The sequence below is a fragment of the Stenella coeruleoalba genome, assembly GCF_951394435.1.
Source record: "Stenella coeruleoalba genome assembly, chromosome: 20".
Taxonomy (NCBI): domain Eukaryota; kingdom Metazoa; phylum Chordata; class Mammalia; order Artiodactyla; family Delphinidae; genus Stenella; species Stenella coeruleoalba.
This window is the reverse complement of record NC_137166.1, coordinates 36,410,279-36,429,581: the sequence shown is the minus strand read 5'-3', so window position 1 is coordinate 36,429,581 and position 19,303 is coordinate 36,410,279. Positions and strand designations below refer to the sequence as shown.

The 19,303-nt window shown below is 37.3% G+C and overlaps 1 protein-coding gene across 4 annotated transcripts in view; it reads right to left on the bottom strand.

Annotated features, from left to right (window-relative positions):
- The window catches only part of NETO2 (neuropilin and tolloid like 2), a 72,343-nt gene that overhangs the window by 25,959 nt on the left and 27,081 nt on the right, over window positions 1–19,303 (bottom strand). For all 4 annotated transcript variants that reach the window (XM_079908500.1, XM_079908499.1, XM_079908501.1 and 1 more), the window contains one exon: window positions 2,766–2,994. In XM_079908500.1, coding sequence (XP_079764626.1) covers window positions 2,766–2,994 — 229 coding nt within the window. The remainder of the gene's footprint in view (window positions 1–2,765; window positions 2,995–19,303) is intronic.

The window sequence follows — 19,303 nt, the reverse complement described above, 5'->3', positions numbered from 1 at the left end:
AACCCTTCTTGACTGTATTTCCACATGTGATTCTGTACTTGAATGTAATGAAAACGTTCCGTTTTTAAAACAAATTGTGATGGGCGATGAAAAGTGGATACTGTACAATAATGTGGAACAGAAGAGATCGTGGGGCAAGAGAAATGAACCACTACCAACCACAGCAAAGGCTGGTCTTCATCCAAAGAGGGTGATGTTGAGTATATGGTAGGATTGGAAGGGAGTCCTCTATTATGAACTTCTTCCAGAAAACCAAACGATTAATTCCAACAAGTACTGCTCCCAATTAGAGCAAATGAAAGCAGCACTCGACGAAAAAGCATCCAGAATTAGTCAACAGAAAATGCATAATCTTCCATCATGATAATGCAAGGCCACGTGTTTCTTTGATGACCAGGCAAAAACTGTTACAGCCTAGCTAGGAAGTTCTGATTCATCCACCGCATTCATCAGACATTGCACCTCCGGATTTCCATTTATTTAGGTCTTTACAAAATTCTCTTAATAGAAAAACTTTCAATTCCCTGGAAGACTGTAAAAGGCAGCAGGTACAGTTCTTTGCTCAAAAAGATAAAAATTTTGGGAAGATAGAATTATGAAGTTGCCTGAAAAATGGCAGAAGGTAGTGGAACAAAAGGATGAATATGTTGTTCAATAAAGTTCTTGGTGAAAATGAAAAATATGTCTTTTATTTTTACTTAAAAACCAAAGGCACTTTTTGGCCAACCCAATAACTATGGAGTTGTAAATAATAAAGATGATCTCTATGAACTGATATGGAGTGATTTCCAGGATATACTGTTAAGTGAAAGAAGCAAAGTGCAAAGAGTATAATATGCTTGTTATGTAAGAAAAAAGAAGCTATGAGAAAATACACATGTATCAGCTCTTTTGTGTAAAAAGAAATGCATGATGGATACACCAGGGACTAATGTGATTAGTTACCAGCAGAGAGTTGGTAGGAATGGAGTGCAAAGAATTGGGGGTGGGACTGGCACAGGAGAGGTGAGAAAGGTACAATATTTGAGTGTATCTTTTTGTAGAGCTCTCTTTGAATAATGGCAATATTCCAGGTACTCTGAAAATAAAAACAATTTAAAGTAACCATGATGAGGGTGGGGGGGACACAAAACAAAATATAAACAGTCACAACAGTCACAAATGAACCTAAGTGTACTACAGATGAACCACACGCAAAGGAGAGAGGAAGACAACTAACCTAAGTAAATGGAACACCATATTTTGACAGCATGGCTCAAGATAAAAAGAACTGCACACAAATAGTGTACTCTGTTAGGAAATTTCTAACAGGGATATGGGTTAGCAATCCTAAAATTACTTTATGTGTATCCTAGGATTGAACAAATAAATATACCATGGATAATTAGAGCCAGATTTCTCACTAGAAGAGAAGGAAAGGGCTTTTTGGAAACATGGTTGGTTCTAAGGCTTGGGCAAGGAAAACACAAGTTGAGCCTGGTTCAGCCTGCGGAACAGAAAGTAAGGAAGTGATTAAAAAAAATAATGGGCTTATTATCCAAAGCGTACAGGAGGCAACCTGAAGGAGCTCCCAATGGCCAAAGCCAGGACTCTGAGCAATAAAGTAACTTTTATTATAGAGTAACATATATATATTATATATAAAATAATAGAGTAAAATGAGCTCATACTGACACAAATAACTGAATAAATCAATGAAGGAAAAAGAACAGCTCTTCTTCACAGAATTATAATTAAGTGTAGAAGGAATGATGGAAACAGAAAACCACCATTAGGTAAATACTGCAGCAATAACTATTACAGGCAGAAATCATTAACAGATGCTAAAATTAGTGAGCAAAAGGATATTTGCATACTCTCAAAGAAACTTATTAATTAGAAAGGAAAAATTATTGTTTATAGCGGAGAAATGTGGCAGACAGTACCTTAAGGAAGTGATCCAAGTTAGTGTAAGGCAAACCACATTACGTACCCTACCTCACTGGTATGATGTACTGAGAAAGGTGGAATGTGATTTCTATGGTATTCTTGACAGAAATGCATAACCTCAATTGAATCCATGAGAGAACATCGGACAAACCTAAATCAATGGGCATTCTAAGTAGCTGGTCAGTGCTCTTCAAATGCATCCAGGTCATTAAAGACTGACGAAGTGTCACAAATGGAAGAGACTAAAGGAGACATGACAATTAAAGGCAATGTGGGATCTTGGATCAGAAAAGGACATTAATGGGAAAACTACTGATTTCTCAGTAAGATCTCTATATTGGTTAATAATATTCCATCAGTGTTAATATTCAGTTTTCCAACGGTTTTGTAAGATGTTAACATTAAGGGAATCTGAGTGAAGGGCACAGGAGAACTCTACTATTTTTACAACTTTCTATAAGCTTAAAATTACTTTAAAAGTTTAAAAAAAAAACCAGTCAATCTAAATCTCTGGGGAACATGGTTTGGTGGATTCACATTATTCACCAAGCTGAATTCATACTACTGATAATTATTTTTAATTTTGAAAATCTTGAGAGGTCTCTACTTTTTGCACTATCATATGTTTATATCTTTATAATAGGTAGTGTTTCAACTTATGCATTACCATGTCTTTTTTCACGCCTGACAGTCAGTTCCTTAAGAATACATACTAAGACCTAGTTACTTCTACATTCTGTGACTAGCAGTCTTTGTCTAAAGGAAATGCTCTGTAATTGTATTCTGAATAAATGATTAAGTAAAAGATCTCAATGCTATAGGAATTATTTACTTACGCTCCACAAAGGAAGTAAAGAGCATTCTGAACCTGCTAAGCCGACTACCTTCATCAGCCCACATCCGTATCACCCCAACTCCTGTTTTAAGCATTACATCGTTGGCCACAGTGCTGCAAAACTTGGCCTTCAGATTTTCAATAGAACTGCTCCCATCGTAGACTGCAACGAAATTTCTCTTGCATTCATTTGAGTGCTCCATCTGATAATCTAGGAACCTCAAATAAATCTGTAACATGAAAACAAAGAAAAAGTGCTTTTAAAAAGATACATTAAATTTTCTAGTTCTATTATCCAATCAATATGTAAGTTAAAACTGCATTGAGTTATAACACCTGACAGAAAAACAATAGCTAAAAGGATGATGCCTAAGTAGATAAAAGAACTAAGACTAATGGTCTGTTTCTTTGGTTGTCTTAATAATGAAACCAAGCATTAAGAAACCTAGTTTGTGTTGTGTCTGTAAAGAGAAATTTTTTGCTCCATGACTATCTTACATGTTTTCCTTGTTATAAAAGCAAACTCGTGGTACTGAGAAACTGGGAAAATAAAAGAAACATAATTCTATTACTCTAACAATTATTGTGATAAACTTTTTTTTCTTCACATCTAATAAAAATTTATTTTATTTATTTTTGGCTGTGTTGGGTCTTCGTTGCTGCGCGCGCTTTCTCTAGTTGCGGCGAGCAGGGGCTACTCTCGTTGCAGGGCCCGTGCTTCTCATTGTGGTGGCTTCTCTTGCTGTGGAGCATGGGCTCTAGATGTGCGGGCTTCAGCAGTTGTGGTGCACGGGCTTAGTTGCTCCGCGGCATGTGGGATCTTCCCGCACCAGGGATCGAACCCATGTCCCCTGCATTGGCAGGTGGATTCTTAACCACTGCACCACCAGGGAAGTTGCTCTTCACATTTTCAAAACCTAAGTTTAATTGTAAGATACACACATCCTGCTTTTGCTGCAACACATCAAAACTTACCTATACTCTTCATAACTGTAATCGTTCCCATGTCTTGTCATTTATTTACCCACTATCTCACTGTTGCACATTTAAGTGGTTTTAAGATTTTACTCCATAAATTAACAATTTCTACACTTTCAGTCAGAGAGATTTAAACTGGAGTTTCAAAATACGCACTATTATAGTTTTCTATTTTGCTTAGTATCCCCCTTCCTCAAATTTTATAGGCAGCTTGCTACCTGGCACTAAGTTACTCTTAAAATGTGCCTGACCCATTCTTATTTGAAGAGTTCCATTGGATTGTAGGCTTAGAAAGACCTTGAGCATAATCTCCAAAAGAACAGAATGAAATAGGTATTATTCTTTATGGGCTGGAAGGAAATTAAGGCTCACAGGGATTAAGGAACTTGCCCAAGGTTACTTAGGGCGAGGATTTGAACCTAGGTTGCTCTGACTCTTAAACTGTACGTTCTTCCCATTCCCTGGGATGCCTTCTATGTGTGCAGGCACACACACACATACTCTCTCATACACAGTTCACCTTTTGGCTCTACTTGTTCATAGGTAACTCTACAATTAAATACAATAATATTTTAGTGAATGAAGAATGAAGACTTCTTTGATTGCCTTTGGAGACATCTAGTGGGTATTCACCTGCTGGTTGCTATCCTGGAGGTAGTAGTATGATGCCACACCCATTCTTTATTTTAAAGGGCTTCATAAAACAAAAATGTCAGATATTTTTCCCCTTAAAATACCTTGAGGACATAAAACTAAGAACAAAAACTCAAAAATACAGCTCAGAGTTAAATTTTGACTAGTAACTTTGGCTTATTTGAAATGACCAATTAGCCACTTTCAAGAGACTGGTGGAAAATCACCAGTAATGGATTTCCATTTCAAAATTTCATAAAACCTCCAAAAATATATTTTAACACAGAAGCAATGTGTTTGCTTAAAATATACCATTTGTTTTCATTACTTTCTTCTTCATTCATATAACCAAAACATACTGCCCATGGTTCTCTGGCAGTATCACTACTACTGTAATTATTTGTCTTCTCCATTAGATTGTACGGTCTTCTAATGAGTGTATCACATGCTAATTCTATCCAGTACAATTCTTGCTGACAGCAATTAATGAAAAAGTGACTAGGTTTATAAAACCTAGTTTGGTAGAGCTAAATACCAAGAAAATAATCAGGAAGTCTGAAGTATTTACTTTTTTTTTTTTTTAACTGAAGAAACATGGTACTTGTATAAGGCCATAGTAAATGCTCTTTAAATATATAACTTTTAAAAGTCAAGGTTTTAAGGCAAGTCATATGACAAGAATGACATTCTTTTCTATTGTGAATACAGTTAAATACTGGTTAATAGTTTAATTCAACTGATCTTCAGAAAATATTTCTAACAATATGAGGCTGACAAATTGCAATGGGTGGAGGGGGACACAAACTACTCTACTCTCATCTAAATTACAGGAGACGAGATCTTTTAGTAAACATAAGCACTCTTGGCCTCTTACCCACTCCTATACCCTCCCCAGGGAAGTGGAGAGAGTCACTTGGATGGGGGGGAATTTGGTCCCTTTTTCCTTCCCTCTTTCCCTGGACCAGCGAGTACGAGAAACAGTGACCTGGGTAAGTGGGTCTCTTCTGCAGATGCACTTTCCCTGGATGGGACGGTTCAGTCTTGACTGAGGTAGGAGGTGGATCTAGTGGGTAGGGAATAAGCAAGTCTAGTTTGATTCTCTCACTAAGTTGCTTCCCCTAGCCTTTAGTGTAATAAAGGGGCTAGTCTGAATCTCCATGTTCTCAACTGGTTCGTAACTCTAGTGGGGAAAAAAACGCTTTTTACTAGAGCCCCCAAAGGCCCCAAAAGAAATGCAATGAAATCCTCAGAAAGCTGTTATTTTTATGGAAAGGCCACTGATAAAAATAGACTAAAACACTACTTACATACTCAACACCAATGACTTCTTTTGTATATATAAGTGAATATTTCTTCAACATCACCCATGAAGTACTTTACCCCATTTTGAGTACTCAAGGGATATGGTGGTCTTTCATATTTTTTCTTTTAAAGTACTCAAATAAAATCATCTGCTTACTTTCTTATTTAACACAATTTTAAAAATTTGACCCACTTTTTACAAAATAAATTTATTTATTTTTGGCTGCACTGGGTCTTCGTTGTGGCACGTGGGCATCCTCTAGTTGCAGTGGCTTCTCTTGTTGCAGAGCACAGGCTCTAGGTGTGTGGGCTTCAGTAGTTGTGGCACACAGGCTCAGCAGTTGTGGCTCACGGGCCCTAGAGCATGCGGGCTCAGTAATTGTGGCTTGTGGGCTCTAGAGCGCAGGCTCAGTAGTCGTGGCACACGGGCTTAGTTGCTCTGTGGCACGTGGGATCTTCCCAGACCAGGGCTCGACCCATGTCCCCTGCACTGGCAGGCAGATTCTTAACCACTGCGCCACCAGGGAAGTCCCTTGATCCACTTTCCATGTCAACTGTGAACAGTACTTTTTATGTTAACTTTAAAAAATCGACTTACTTTTATTAATAAAGAGTAACATTCTCCACTATTCAACATTCTAGGTCACATTCCTAAAAAATTTACGAATATAGAATCATTTCTTCATTAAGTATTTCAAGAAAGAGCAAGATCTAAAGTATTAACTTCATTTAAGCATTTAAATACTTAACTATTAAATATGGTCAAAACCCCCCACCTCTGTACATTCATCCCTCAGTATCCATGGGGAACTGGTCCTAGAAAGGACCTGATCTGGATACCAAAATCTGCAGATGCTCAAGTCCCATAGTCAGCCCTCTGTATTTGTGCTTCTGCATCTATAGATCCAACCAACTGCAGATTGTGTAGTACTATAATATTTATTGAAAAAAATCAGTATATAAGTGAACCTGTGCAGTTCAATTCTGTGTACAACTGACCCTTGAACAACGTGGGTTTGAACTGTGCAGGTCCACTTATATGGATTTTATTCAATAAATATATACTACAGTATTACACAGTCTGTAGTTGGTTGAATCTGAGGATGCGGAACCTCAGATACAGAGGGCTGACTATAAAGTTATACTCAGAATTTCAACTGCAAGCAGGTTGGTAGCCCTATCCCCTGTGTTGTTCAAGTGTCAACTGTACAGCCAAAGCCTTCTATGTTCCCATTATCTTTTCTACACATCCCATCCTAAGTATAATTTTTATAATTCCTAGGTACAGTTTTAGATTTTTAAATTTATGTATCTATAAAAATATATAGTATTTTTTGTATATTTTATTTACTTTTTTGTATATTTTAAAATCTTGGATCAACTGTAGAAATGAGTCACTATCCCTTTTCCTTTTGGACATTTAGCTTGCTTCCACTTTTTAAAATATTAAATACTGCTGTAAACATTCTTGTATCCTCGTTATGCTCTCATACGATGAGTATATGGGTATTTATCTAGAAGCAGGGTTGCTGTATTGTAGTACATAACAATTTTCAGCTTTACCAGAGCATACCAAATGACTTTCCAAGGTGGCTGTAGCAATTTATTCTTCCAAAGTAAGTTAAGAGAATTTCAGTTCCTCAATCCTTGCTGACACTTGGTCACAAGACATTCAGTCATGTCTCAAGTAATATATAATAAAATCCTCTGACAAATGCAGAGTGAAGCGACAGCTACCACAATCAAGAAGTTCCATCACCCCCCAAATTCCCTCCTGCTGCTCCTCAGCAGTCAAAATCCATCTTCAATCTTGTTTCCTGGCAACCAATGACCTTTTGCTGTCGTTCCACCTTTCCCATATAAATAAAAATTTTTTTTTTTTGGCTGTGCTGGGTCTTCATTGCTGCACATGGGCTCTTCTCTAGTTGCAGTGAGCAGGGGCTACTCTTCGCTGCGATGCGTGGGCTTCTCTTGTTGTGGGCCCCAGAGTTCACAGGCTTCAGTAGTTGTGGCACACAGGCTTAGTTGCCCTGCGGCATGTGGGATCTTCCCGGACCAGGGATCAAACCCATGTCCCCTGCATTGGCAGGCGGATTCTTAACCACTGCACCACCAGGGAAGTCCTAAGTAAAAATTTTATATAAATAAAATCACAGTATGCTGAGTCTGGATTCTTTGATTAGCACAATGCATTTGAGATTCTTCTATGCTACTGCATCACCAATAGTTCGTCTCTTTTTATTCCTGAATACATTTCACTACATAGATGTACCAAACCTTATTAACAACTGAGGAACACTTAAAACTGTTCCCAGTTTTTGTTCATTATGGATAAAGCTACCATAAACATTCACATTCATGTTCTTTGTGTGTAAACATATTTTTCCTTCTCCTGGGTACCCAGTCAGGAGACTGCTGAAAAACATGGTAACTTTATAGGAAACCATCAAGCTGTTTTCCAAAGTGGCTATATCATTTTGCATTCCTACCAGGAATGTTATTAGATTCTCAGTTGCTCTACATAGTTCCCAGCATCTGGTATTGTTTTTATTTTAATAGAGGTATAGAGCTATCCCATTGTGGTTTGAATTTGCAGTTTTGAAATGTCTAAATCTTCTTTGGTGAGCTGTCTGTTCCAACCTTCTGCCCATTTTTAAACTGGGTACTTTTCTTATGGTTGCGTTTTGAGTTCTGGGTTAAAGAAGTCTTTTGACAAATGATTTACAAATATTTTCTCTTAGTGCCTTTTTTTTTCACTCAACAATGTCCTTCACAGAGAAAAAGCTTTAATTTTAATGAAGTCCAATTTATAAGATTTTCTTTTATGGATTCTCCTTTGATGTCATACCTAAGAACTCTTTCCCTAACCCAGAGATTTTGCCTATGTTTTCTTCTAAAAGTTTTGCAATATACTTGTTTTTATATAAGATATTAAGATATAAGTATAGGTCAAATTTTTTTTTTTTTTTTTTTTGCAGTATGCAGGCCTCTCACCGCTGCGGCCTCTCCCGTTGCGGAGCACAGGCTCCGGATGCGCAGGCTCAGCGGCCACAGCTCACGGGCCCAGTTGCTCCATGGCATGTGGGATCCTCTCGGACTGGGGCATGAACCCGTGTCCCCTGCATCAGCAGATGGACTCTCAACCACTGCGCCACCAGGGAAGCCCCTGGGTGTTGAGTTTTTAACAGACTGAGATAATCATGTAGCTTTCCTTCTTAATTTATATAATGAATTACATTGATTTTTCAAATGTTGAATTGGCCTTGCATTCCTGGGATAAACCACACTTGGCTGTGATTATTTAAGTGTATTATACTTTTCATATATTGCTGGATTAGACTGGCTAATACTTGAAGGATTTTTGCATCTATTTTCTTATCAAAAATTTTTTTTGACGTGGACCATTTTTAAAGTCTTTATTGAATTTGTTACAATATTGCTTCTGCTTTATATTTTGTTTTTTTGGCTGCAAGACACGTGGGATCTTAGCTCCGTGACCAGGGATCAAACCTGCACCCCATGCATTGGGAAGTCTTAACCACTGGACCACCAGGGAAGTCCCCTGCAACTATTTTCTGGAATAACAATTATGATACCAATTCCAACATGTGGGTCTTTTTTGCCCCCCACACCACCAGTAATTCTCAAACATCAGCTGGGTGTCCTACAATTCAATTCAATTATGACACCATCTACCCAGAGACAGCATCCGATTCTGAAGGTTGAGGGCTCCCAGGGGACTGGCCTCCACTTCAGATGCCAAACACGAGTCCAGGTTGTCACATGATTCTGACTGACTGGCTATAAATCTGACGTTCCTAAGATCTCATTCTTGGGTTCCTTTAATTTGCTAGGTGGCTTACAGGACTCAGAAAACCAGTTTACTTACTAGATTATTTGTTACCCTGGTAAAAAGCCTCCATCTCTTGGGGATTTCCAGAAGTCACCTCATTAACATAAACTCACTTGTGGTTGAAAGGGGCTTGTTATGAATAACAAGACACCCATATCAACTTTATGGCTCTGAAACATTTTCAGGAACTGGGGACAAGAGACCAAATATTGTAACAATAGATGCTCTCATTGCTCTTATCACTCAGGAAATTCCAAGGGTTTTGCGAGCTCTGAGCCAGAAATGTGCATGAAGACCAAATATATATATATTTCTTATTACAGAGCAAAACCTCACAGGGGGAATACTGATCAGTCATTTCCTTATAATGTGTTCGGTGGTATCAGGGTGATGCTTGTCTTGAGTTTAGAAGTGTTCCTCCCCTTGTACTTCCTGGAAGAGATTGCAAAGAACTGGCATTATTTCCCCTTTAAATGTTTGTTGTAATTTGTCAGTGTATCCATTTAGGAGCTTTCTTTGTAAGAAGGTTTTTAACTATGAATTCAATTTATTTCATAAATATATGGCCATTCAGGTTACATATTTCTTAGATGTGTTTGGGCAGCTTGTGGTTTTTAAGGAATTTGTCCAGTTCGTTTGAGTCATCTGATTTTGGGGCACAGAAAAGTCCATTGTTTTATTGGAGGGTCTATAGCGAGGTCCTCTGTTTTATTCCTGACGTTGGTAAAATGGTTTATATTCATCCAGATATTTACCATTTCTGTACCCTTTCATGAAATTCCAAGATTCTTTCTAGTGCCATTTCTCTTTTATCTAAAGAACTTCCTTTAGCATTTCTTTTATAGCAGGTCTGCAGGCAATGAATTCTTTGTTTGTTTTCATTAGGGTATGTACTTACTTTGCCCTCATTCCTGAAAGGATATTTTTGCTGGATATAAAATTCTTAAGTTCAGGGCTTCCCTGGTGGTGCAGTGGTTGAGAGTCCGCCTGCCAATGCAGGGAACACGGGTTCGTGCCCCGGTCCGGGAAGATCCCACATGCCGCGGAGCGGCTGGGCCCGTGAGCCATGGCCGCTGGGCCTGCACGTCCGGAGCCTGTGCTCCGCCACGGGAGAGGCCACAACAGTGAGAGGCCCGCGTACCGCAAAAAAAAAAAAAAAATTCTTAAGTTCACAGTTCCTTTTTTCAGCACTTAAAGGTTTTGATGCTTGGCTTTTATGATTTCTGAAGAGAAATCCATAGTCATTCAAATTGTTTCTTTATACAAAATACATCATTTTTCTGTGTCACAGCTCAAAGCTTTCAATCTTAGGTTTCAAGTAGCTTGATTTGATATGAATAGGCTTTGTTTTATGTTTGTTTTTATCCTGTTTGGTGTTTGCTATGCTTCTTGAATCTGTAAATTTGTCTTTCAGCAATTTTTTTGCAGTTATTTCTTCAAATTTTTTTTCTACAACAAACTTTTCTCTTTCTGGTACTTAAGTGACATAAATTTTAGGCCTTTAGAAACTGTTCCACAGGTCCCTGAGGCTTTAGTATAATTTGTTTTCAATCTTTTTTTCTCAGTACTTCAAATTAGGTAGTTTCTACTGAGTCACCTTCAAGTTTACTGACTTTCCTCTATAATCTCCACTCTCCTATTGGCCCATACAGTGAATATATTTTAGAAGTTTAAGATATATTTTTTCCATTCTAAAATTTTCACTTGGTTCATTTTTATAGTTTCTATTTCTCTGCTAAGATCTATCTTTTCAGGCTTCCCTGGTGGCGCAGTGGTTTAGAGTCCGCCTGCCGATGCAGGGGACACGGGTTCGTGCCCCGGTCCGGGAGGATCCCACATGCCGCGGAGCAGCTGAGCCTGTGAGCCATGGCTGCTGAGCCTGCGCGTCCGGAGCCTGTGCTCCGCGATGGGAGAGGCCACAGCAGTGAGAGGCCCGCATACCGCAAAAAGAAAAAGAAAAAAAAGATCTATCTTTTCACTCATTTCAGGAATGTTTATCTTTACCTTATGGAACATGGTTATATTGTTGCTTTAAAATCTACAATTCATCTGAGTCCTGTTAGGGTTGGGATCTGCTGCTTTCTCCTTTCAGAATTAATCACATTTCCCTGGTTCTTTATATTGCCAGTAATTTTAAAATTATATCCTGCACATTTTGGATATAACACTGAAACTCTGGGTCCTCTTAAAAATCTGTGGACAATGCTGAGTTCTGTTGCTTGTTTTATCAGGCAACCTACCCAGAAACGTTCAGACTGCATGTACTGCCTCTTTTTGTGGGTGTGGGTTCCAGTGTTGGTTCAGTTTGAAGGCCTTTGCTGTGCTATGTAGACTTGCCCAGGACATGCCCTACTCAGGCACTTGGATAGTGTTTATAATGTAATTTGGTCCTCAACACCTTTGCCATGTTTCTGTGGGCCTGTTCCATGCATATGCAGCTCAGGAGGAAGCCAGAATTAGCACCTGTCTCTACCTCCCTGTTCTCCAAGACTTCTCATTCTCTGGGTAACACGGTTTCCTCTTCTCAGTTCCTCTGGTGGCCAGAAAGATAAGTTTTCCTCAGAGTTTTTAGTCTCTTAACCTGTTATGAGTCCTGAGTGACTAAGAACAAAGAGAAAAAAAAATAATGGGGATTCCCTCCGTACTCTCCAGACATCACCATATCCTTTTCCAAGTTCTACTGGTTAAGGAGATGGGGTTTCAGTTGCTGCTGTAGCTGCTGTGACTGGTGCTGACCTTGGGCAGAGCTAGTAAAGGGGAAAAAACCAACCAGGGACGCCCCTCTGCCCTCAGTTTGTAAGGGCCCCTTTCTCAGTCTTCTGGCTAGAGCGCTTTCTTCTGTCTGTACCTGCTTTCAGTTCCACAAACCAGCCCAAAAGACAAAGGAGAAGGAAAAAAAACTGTGATTCTTACCCTTTTGGGTATTAAAGTTTTTACTTCCTTCCCAAACCCATCTTCTAATGGTTACTTTTCAGAATCCTTATGCAGTTGCTTTTTGTGTTCTATCCAGAGTTCTCAGTTATAATAAGTTAAGAGCAATAAGCTGTAGTGGGCTTACTCTATCTTGGCTGGTTCTGGAAGTCATTTATTTTAATGTAGTATAATTGATAAATCTTATCTTTATGGTTTACACTTTGTGTCTTGTTTTTAATAAAACATTTCCTAACCAAAGGTTATATTTAGAACTATACTCCTGTATTTTCTTCTAAACGTTTTAGTTTTAACATTTAGGAATGAATTTTATGTCAAGTGCAAGACAGGGATCTCACATCAATAGTCAACTGTTGTAACATCAATTATCAAGTGTCTCCTTTTGATCTGGCATGTTATACATTATATACCAAGCTTCCATACGTGTGTAGTCCTACTTTTAGAAACCTTACTCAGTTTTATCAGTTTGCATACCCCAGTGATAAATGCATTCTGTCCAACTACCCCAACTTTATCTCGAAGAGTAAGTACTCCACTTTGTTTTTATTCAAAATTGTCGTGGTTCTTCTGGACCCTTTCCTCTTCTTTGTGAATTTTAGAATTAGCTTGCCAAGTTCCCCAGAAAGCCGTGCTGGGATCTGGACTGGAATTTTAAATTGATAGATTAATTAGGGAACAAAAAACATTTCCATCTTCCCATCCATGAAAATGGTGCATGTCTCTCTCTTCCCCCATCTCTGTAGGCCTTCTTTTGTGTATTTCAATATAATTTAAAAATTTACTTCCTGGTACCTTATGATTTGTTCTTTTCAGTTTTTTTTTTAAGTTTTACTTTCAAACTGCTTTTGGCTGTTGTACAGAAAACCAATTTATTTTTCTAGCTCATGAACATTTTTTCTTTCTCTCATCTTGTTGCATTGACCACCACCAATAAAATACTAGCAATAGACATAAGTCTAAAGAAAATGATTTTAAGGTTTCACCATCAACTATGACGTTTGCTTTAAGGATTTCAGTAGATATTCCTCATCATGCTGAAGATACATCCTATGTTGGAATTACATATGTGGTAAACTACATCATTTGATTTTCTCATATTAAACTGTCCAAAAATTTTTAAGATAAGCCCATCTTTGGTTATGATTTCTAAAAAATATTTGGTAGGTTTAGTTTGTTACTGTTTAGTCTTTTGGGTCTTTTTTTTTCCCTCCTTCATTTTATAATTCTCTGCCTTAAAATTCTCTCATCCTATTTATTTAGTTTTGATAAAACAGGCTGGGGAAAGTTCTTTCTTCTTCAGTTTTCTAAAACAGCATAACATGTTCCTTGAGTATCTGGTAAAATCTAATTTGGCTAGTTTTTCTGTTAACATACTTTAAGTACAAAATCAATTTCATCAATTTGGTAAGAGTTTATTTAGGTTTTCTATTTCTTTGATTTAATTTTGATGAATTGTATATATATACACATACATTATATATTTCAGGAAATTGTCCACTTAGACTGTTTACAAATGTATTAACAAAGAAGTCTGAAGCACTTTGATTATGGAAAATTTCAAACATGCATAAGCAGAAAAAAGAGTATCATAAACCCATTTCCCATCCCCTAACTTTAGCTTTATCTATACCTCTCCCCACTTCTGCCTCTCATGTATTATTTTGAGACAAATTCCAGAGATATCATTTCACATGTAAATAGTTCCATATGTACTGTTAAAGACGACTTTAAAAAATAACCTCATATTATCACACCAAACAAATGAATAATTTCCTAATATAAAATACCAGTGTTCAGACTTCTAATTGTCTCTTAATGTTCCCACCCTTTTCTAGTTTGTTTGAGTCCAAACTCACTCACTCGACTTACATTTTTTAATCATTTGACTTACATTTTTTAATCTGTAGGGTCCCCTGCTGGTTTTCTTTTTCCCTTTGTAATTTATTTATTGAGGAAATGCTTTTTTTTTTTTCTTTTGTTCAGCAGGTCTTCTTCATAGTTTGTCTTATAGTGGTTTCTAATCTCAGCTGTAGTTGATTTACCACCTTTTCCACTTCTAACATAATTTATGTCTTTTTTTTCTAGGTCAATCTTGCCGGAAGTATGTCCATTGTTATTATTATTTTTAAACAAAGGGCCAGCTTTAGCTTTTGTTGACTCTTTTTGTGAATTTTTTTTTTTTTTGTGGTACACGGGCCTCTCACTGTTGCAGCCTCTCCCGCTGCGGAGCACAGGCTCTGGATGCGCAGGCTCAGCGGCCATGGCTCATGGGCCCAGCTGCTCTGCAGCATGTGGGATCTTCCCAGCCTGGGGCACGAACCCGCGTCCCCCGCACAGGCAGGCAGACTCTCAACCACTGCGCCACCAGGGAAGCCCTCTTTTTGTGAATTTTTAAATTCACTTATTTCTGCTCTTTTATTACTGCCCGTTCTTTGGAGTTTTTGGTCATTCTTTTAGCTTCTTGAGTTGAATTTTAGCCATTAAGTTTAAATCTTTTTCTTCTCCTAAAAGATGCATTTATGATCATAAATTCCCTAAAGTACTTTTAGGAGTATCCCACAAGTTTTGATATGTAGTATTTTCACTATTGCTAAGTTTTTTATAAATGTGTACAAATTTCCATCCTGATTTTTTTATGTGACCTATCAATTACAAGGTGGTATATTATTAAATTTCTAAACATATGGGTTTTTTAAAGTTGAAGTTTAGTTGATTTATAATGTTAATTTCTGCTGTAGAGCAAAGTGATTCAGTTATACGTGTGTGTGTGTATAGACATACACACACATTTAAAAATATTCTTTTCCAGTGGTTCTGAAGAACCTAGGGGCAGGACAGGAATAAAGACGCAGAAGTAGAGAATGGATGTGAGGACACGGGATGGGGGAGAGTAAGCTGGGATGAAGTGAGAGTGGCATGGACATATATACACTACCGAATGTAAAATAGCTAGCTAGTGGGAAGCGGATGCATAGCACGGGGAGATCACCTCGATGCTTTGTGTCCACCTAGAGGGGTGGGATAGGGAGGGTGGGAGGGAGATGCAAGAGGGAGGAGATATGGGGATATATGTATATGTATAGCTGATTCACTTTGTTATACAGCAGAAACTAACACACCATTGTAAAGCAATTATAGTCCAAAAAGATGTTAAAAACAAAAAGATAAAAAATAAAACGTTTAAAACGGTTTTAAATTGTAAAATAGTTAGAGATCAACAACAATGAAGACACTACATATCAAAACTCATGAAACATCTAAGGAAATACTTCGTAGCATACTGATAGCCCTAAGTACCTGTTAGAGAAAGAAGAACATCTGAAAATTAATTACCAAAGAATTCAATACAAGGAGCTGCAAAAAGAATCACAAGGTAAATCCAAAGAAAGCAGAAGAAATAAAAGCACAAATTGAGAAAATGGGAAGCAAAGAAACAAGAGTTGATTTTTTAAAAAAGCAGTTCTTGAAAACAAACCTCTGGCAAACTGATAAAGAAAAAAAAAGAGCAAAGGCCCAAATTTAAAATGGCAAATAGAATTGAGGTTTTAAAAACTGTAAAAGAATACCATGTAAAGTATTATACCAATAAATGTGGAACCAGAAAGCATGAGCAATATTCTAGAAAAATAACTTTAAACTCAAAAAGAGATTGAAAATCTAAATAAACCTAAAATATTAAAATAAAGAAAACTATATTCTTTTCCATTATGGTTTATCTCAGGACATTGCATATAGTTCCCTGTGGTATAGAGTAGGACCTTATTGTTTATCCATTCTATATGTAATAGTTTGCATCTGTTAATCCCAAACTCCCAATCCATCCCTCCCCCACCCTACCTCCCCCTTGGCAACCACAAGTCTTTCTCTATGTCTGTGAGTGTGTTTCTGTTTCGTAGATAGGTTTATTGTGTCATATTTTAGATTCCACATAAAAGTGATACCATATGGTACTTGTCTTTTTCTGACTTACTTCCCTTAGTATGATAATCTCTAGTTCCATTCATGTTGCTGCAAATGGCATTATCCTATTCTTTATGGCTGAGTAGTAGTCCATTGTACATATGTACCACATATTCTTTAACCATTCATCTGTCGACTGACATTTAGGTATTTCCATGTCTTCGCTATTGTAAATAGTGCTACTATGAACATAGGAATGCATGTATCTTTTCAGACTACAGCTTTGCCTGGATATATTCCCAGGAGTGGGGCTGCTGGATCATATGGTAATTCTTAGTTTTTTGAGGAATCTCCATACTGTTCTCCATAGTGGCTGCACCAACTCACATTCCCACCAACAGTGTAGGAGAGTTCCATTTCCTCCACACCCTATTCAGCCTTTGTTATTTGTAGACTTTTTGTTGGCCATTCTGACCAGTGTGAGGTGGTACCTCATTGTAGTTTTGCTTGGCATTTCTCCAATAATTAGCAATGTTGAGCATCTTTTCATATGCCTATTGGCCATCTGTATTTTTTCTTTAGAGAAATGTCTATTTATGTGTTCTGCCCATTTTTCAATTGGGTTGCTTGTTTTTTTGTTGAGTTGTATGAGCTGTTCGTATGTTTTGGAAATTAAGCCCTTGTCAGTTGCTTCGTTTGCACAGATTTTCTTCTATTCTGTAGGTTGTCTTTTCATTTTGTTTATGGTTTCCTTTGCTGTGCAAAAGCTTGTAAGTTTGATTAGGTCCCATTTGTTTATTTTTGTTTTTATTTCTATTGCCTTGGGAGACTGACCTGAGAACACATTCATATGATTTATGTCACACAACGCTTTGCCTATGATGTCTTCTAGTAGTTTCATGGAGTCATGTCTTATGTTTAAGTCTTTAAGCCATTTTGAGCTTTTTTGTGTGTATGTATGGTGTGAGGGTGTGTTCTAACGTCACTGATTTACAAGCAGCTGCCCAACTTTCCTAGCAACATATGGGGTCTTAAAGTTATTGTTTGGTTGCTGGTTCCTAATTTAATTGCATTTTTGTCAGAGGATGCTCTGCATGATACTAAGCACTGGTATGTACGGCAGACTTCCTTTTTCCATTCAGTGTATGGATCAGTTTCCATAAATGTTTCAGGCATGCTTGTAGAGAATGAAAATTCTCTGGATGTTGCAAGTCAAGATATCATGTTCCATTAGGCAAACTGTGTTGTTTAAATCTTCTAAGCCTTGACATTTTTTTTTTTTGCATGCTTGATTAATTACTGAGAGGCAAAAAAAATTACATGCTATAATTGTGGATTTGTCAGTTTTCCTCAGAAACTGTCAATTCATGTTTTGTACATTTTGAGGCTATATTAATACATAAAATTTAAAATACACCTTCCTTGTGAATTCGTGACGATCTTGATTTCAATTTTAATAGCTGTATCAGCTCTTTTAGTATCTATTTTATTCCTATTTGTGTATTTTCAAAATTTCCTTTAGTTAACCTGAAACAGGATTTACTTGGATTTTACATATAGCAGTTGGTCCAATTATTATTTTTGCCCCCAAATACCTTAATTTTGCCCTCATTTTTTTTTTATCCACACGCTGTTTCCAGTTTTTATTTCAATTTTACCATTTGAACATTTATTTTGGAATAAATTATGTTTTATGGCTGTATTAATGCTTTTCTGTGAGGGAACCATAACTCCTCAAATTTTAACATAATTTTGTGATACATATCTGGATATATGTAAATGACCTTTTGAATGTTACACTGTCATTGTTGAAGCATTTTAATTGTTTTTTTTTTGAATTTTATTTTATTCATTTTATTTGAATTTATTTTTTTACACAGCATGTTCTTCTTAGTCATCCATTTTACACATATTAGTGTATATATGTCAATCCCAATTCCCAATTCATCACACCACCCCCTCCACCCCACTTTCCACCATTGGTGTCCATACTTTTGTTCTCTGCATCTGTGTCTCAATTTCTACCCTGCAAACCGGTTCATCTGTACCATTTTTTTAGATTCCACATATATGCGTTAATATATGATATTTGTTTTTCTCTCTTTGCCTTACTTCATTCTGTATGACAGTCTCTAGATCCATCCACATCTCTCCAAATGACCCAATTTCGTTCCTTTTTATGGCTGAGGAATATTCCATTGTATATATGTACCACAACTTCTTGATCCATTCGTCTGTCGATGGGCATTTAGGCTGCTTCCATAACCTGGCTATTGTAAATAGTGCTGCAATGAACATTAGGGTGCATGTGTGTTTTTGAATTATGGTTTTCTCTGGGTATATGCCCAGTAGTGGGATTGCTGGGTCATATGGTAATTCTATTTTTAGTTCTTTAAGGAGCCTCCAAACTGTTCTCCATAGTGGCTGTATGAATTTATATTCCCACCAACAGTGAAAGAGGGTTCCCTTTTCTCCACACCCTCTCCAGCATTTGTTGTCTGTAGATTTTCTGATGATGCCCATTCTAACTGGTGTGAGGTGATACCTCATTGTAGTTTTGATTTGCATTTCTCTAATAATTAGCGATGTTGAGCAGCTTTTCATGTGCTTCTTTGCCATCTGTATGTCTTCTTTGGAGAAATGTCTATTTAGGCCTTCTGCCCATTTTTTGATTGTCTTGTTTGTTTTTTTAATATTGAGCTTCATGAGCTGTTTACATATTTTGGAGATTAATCCTTTGTCCGTTGATTCATTTGCAAATATTTTCTCCCATTCTGAGGGTTGTCTTTTCATCTTGTTTGTAGTTTCCTTTGCTGTGCAAAAGCTTTTAACTTTCATTAGGTTCCATATGTTTATTTTTGTTTTTATTTCCATTACTCTAAGAGGTGGGTCAAAAAAAGATCTTGCTGTGATTTACGTCAGAGTGTTCTTCCTACATTTTC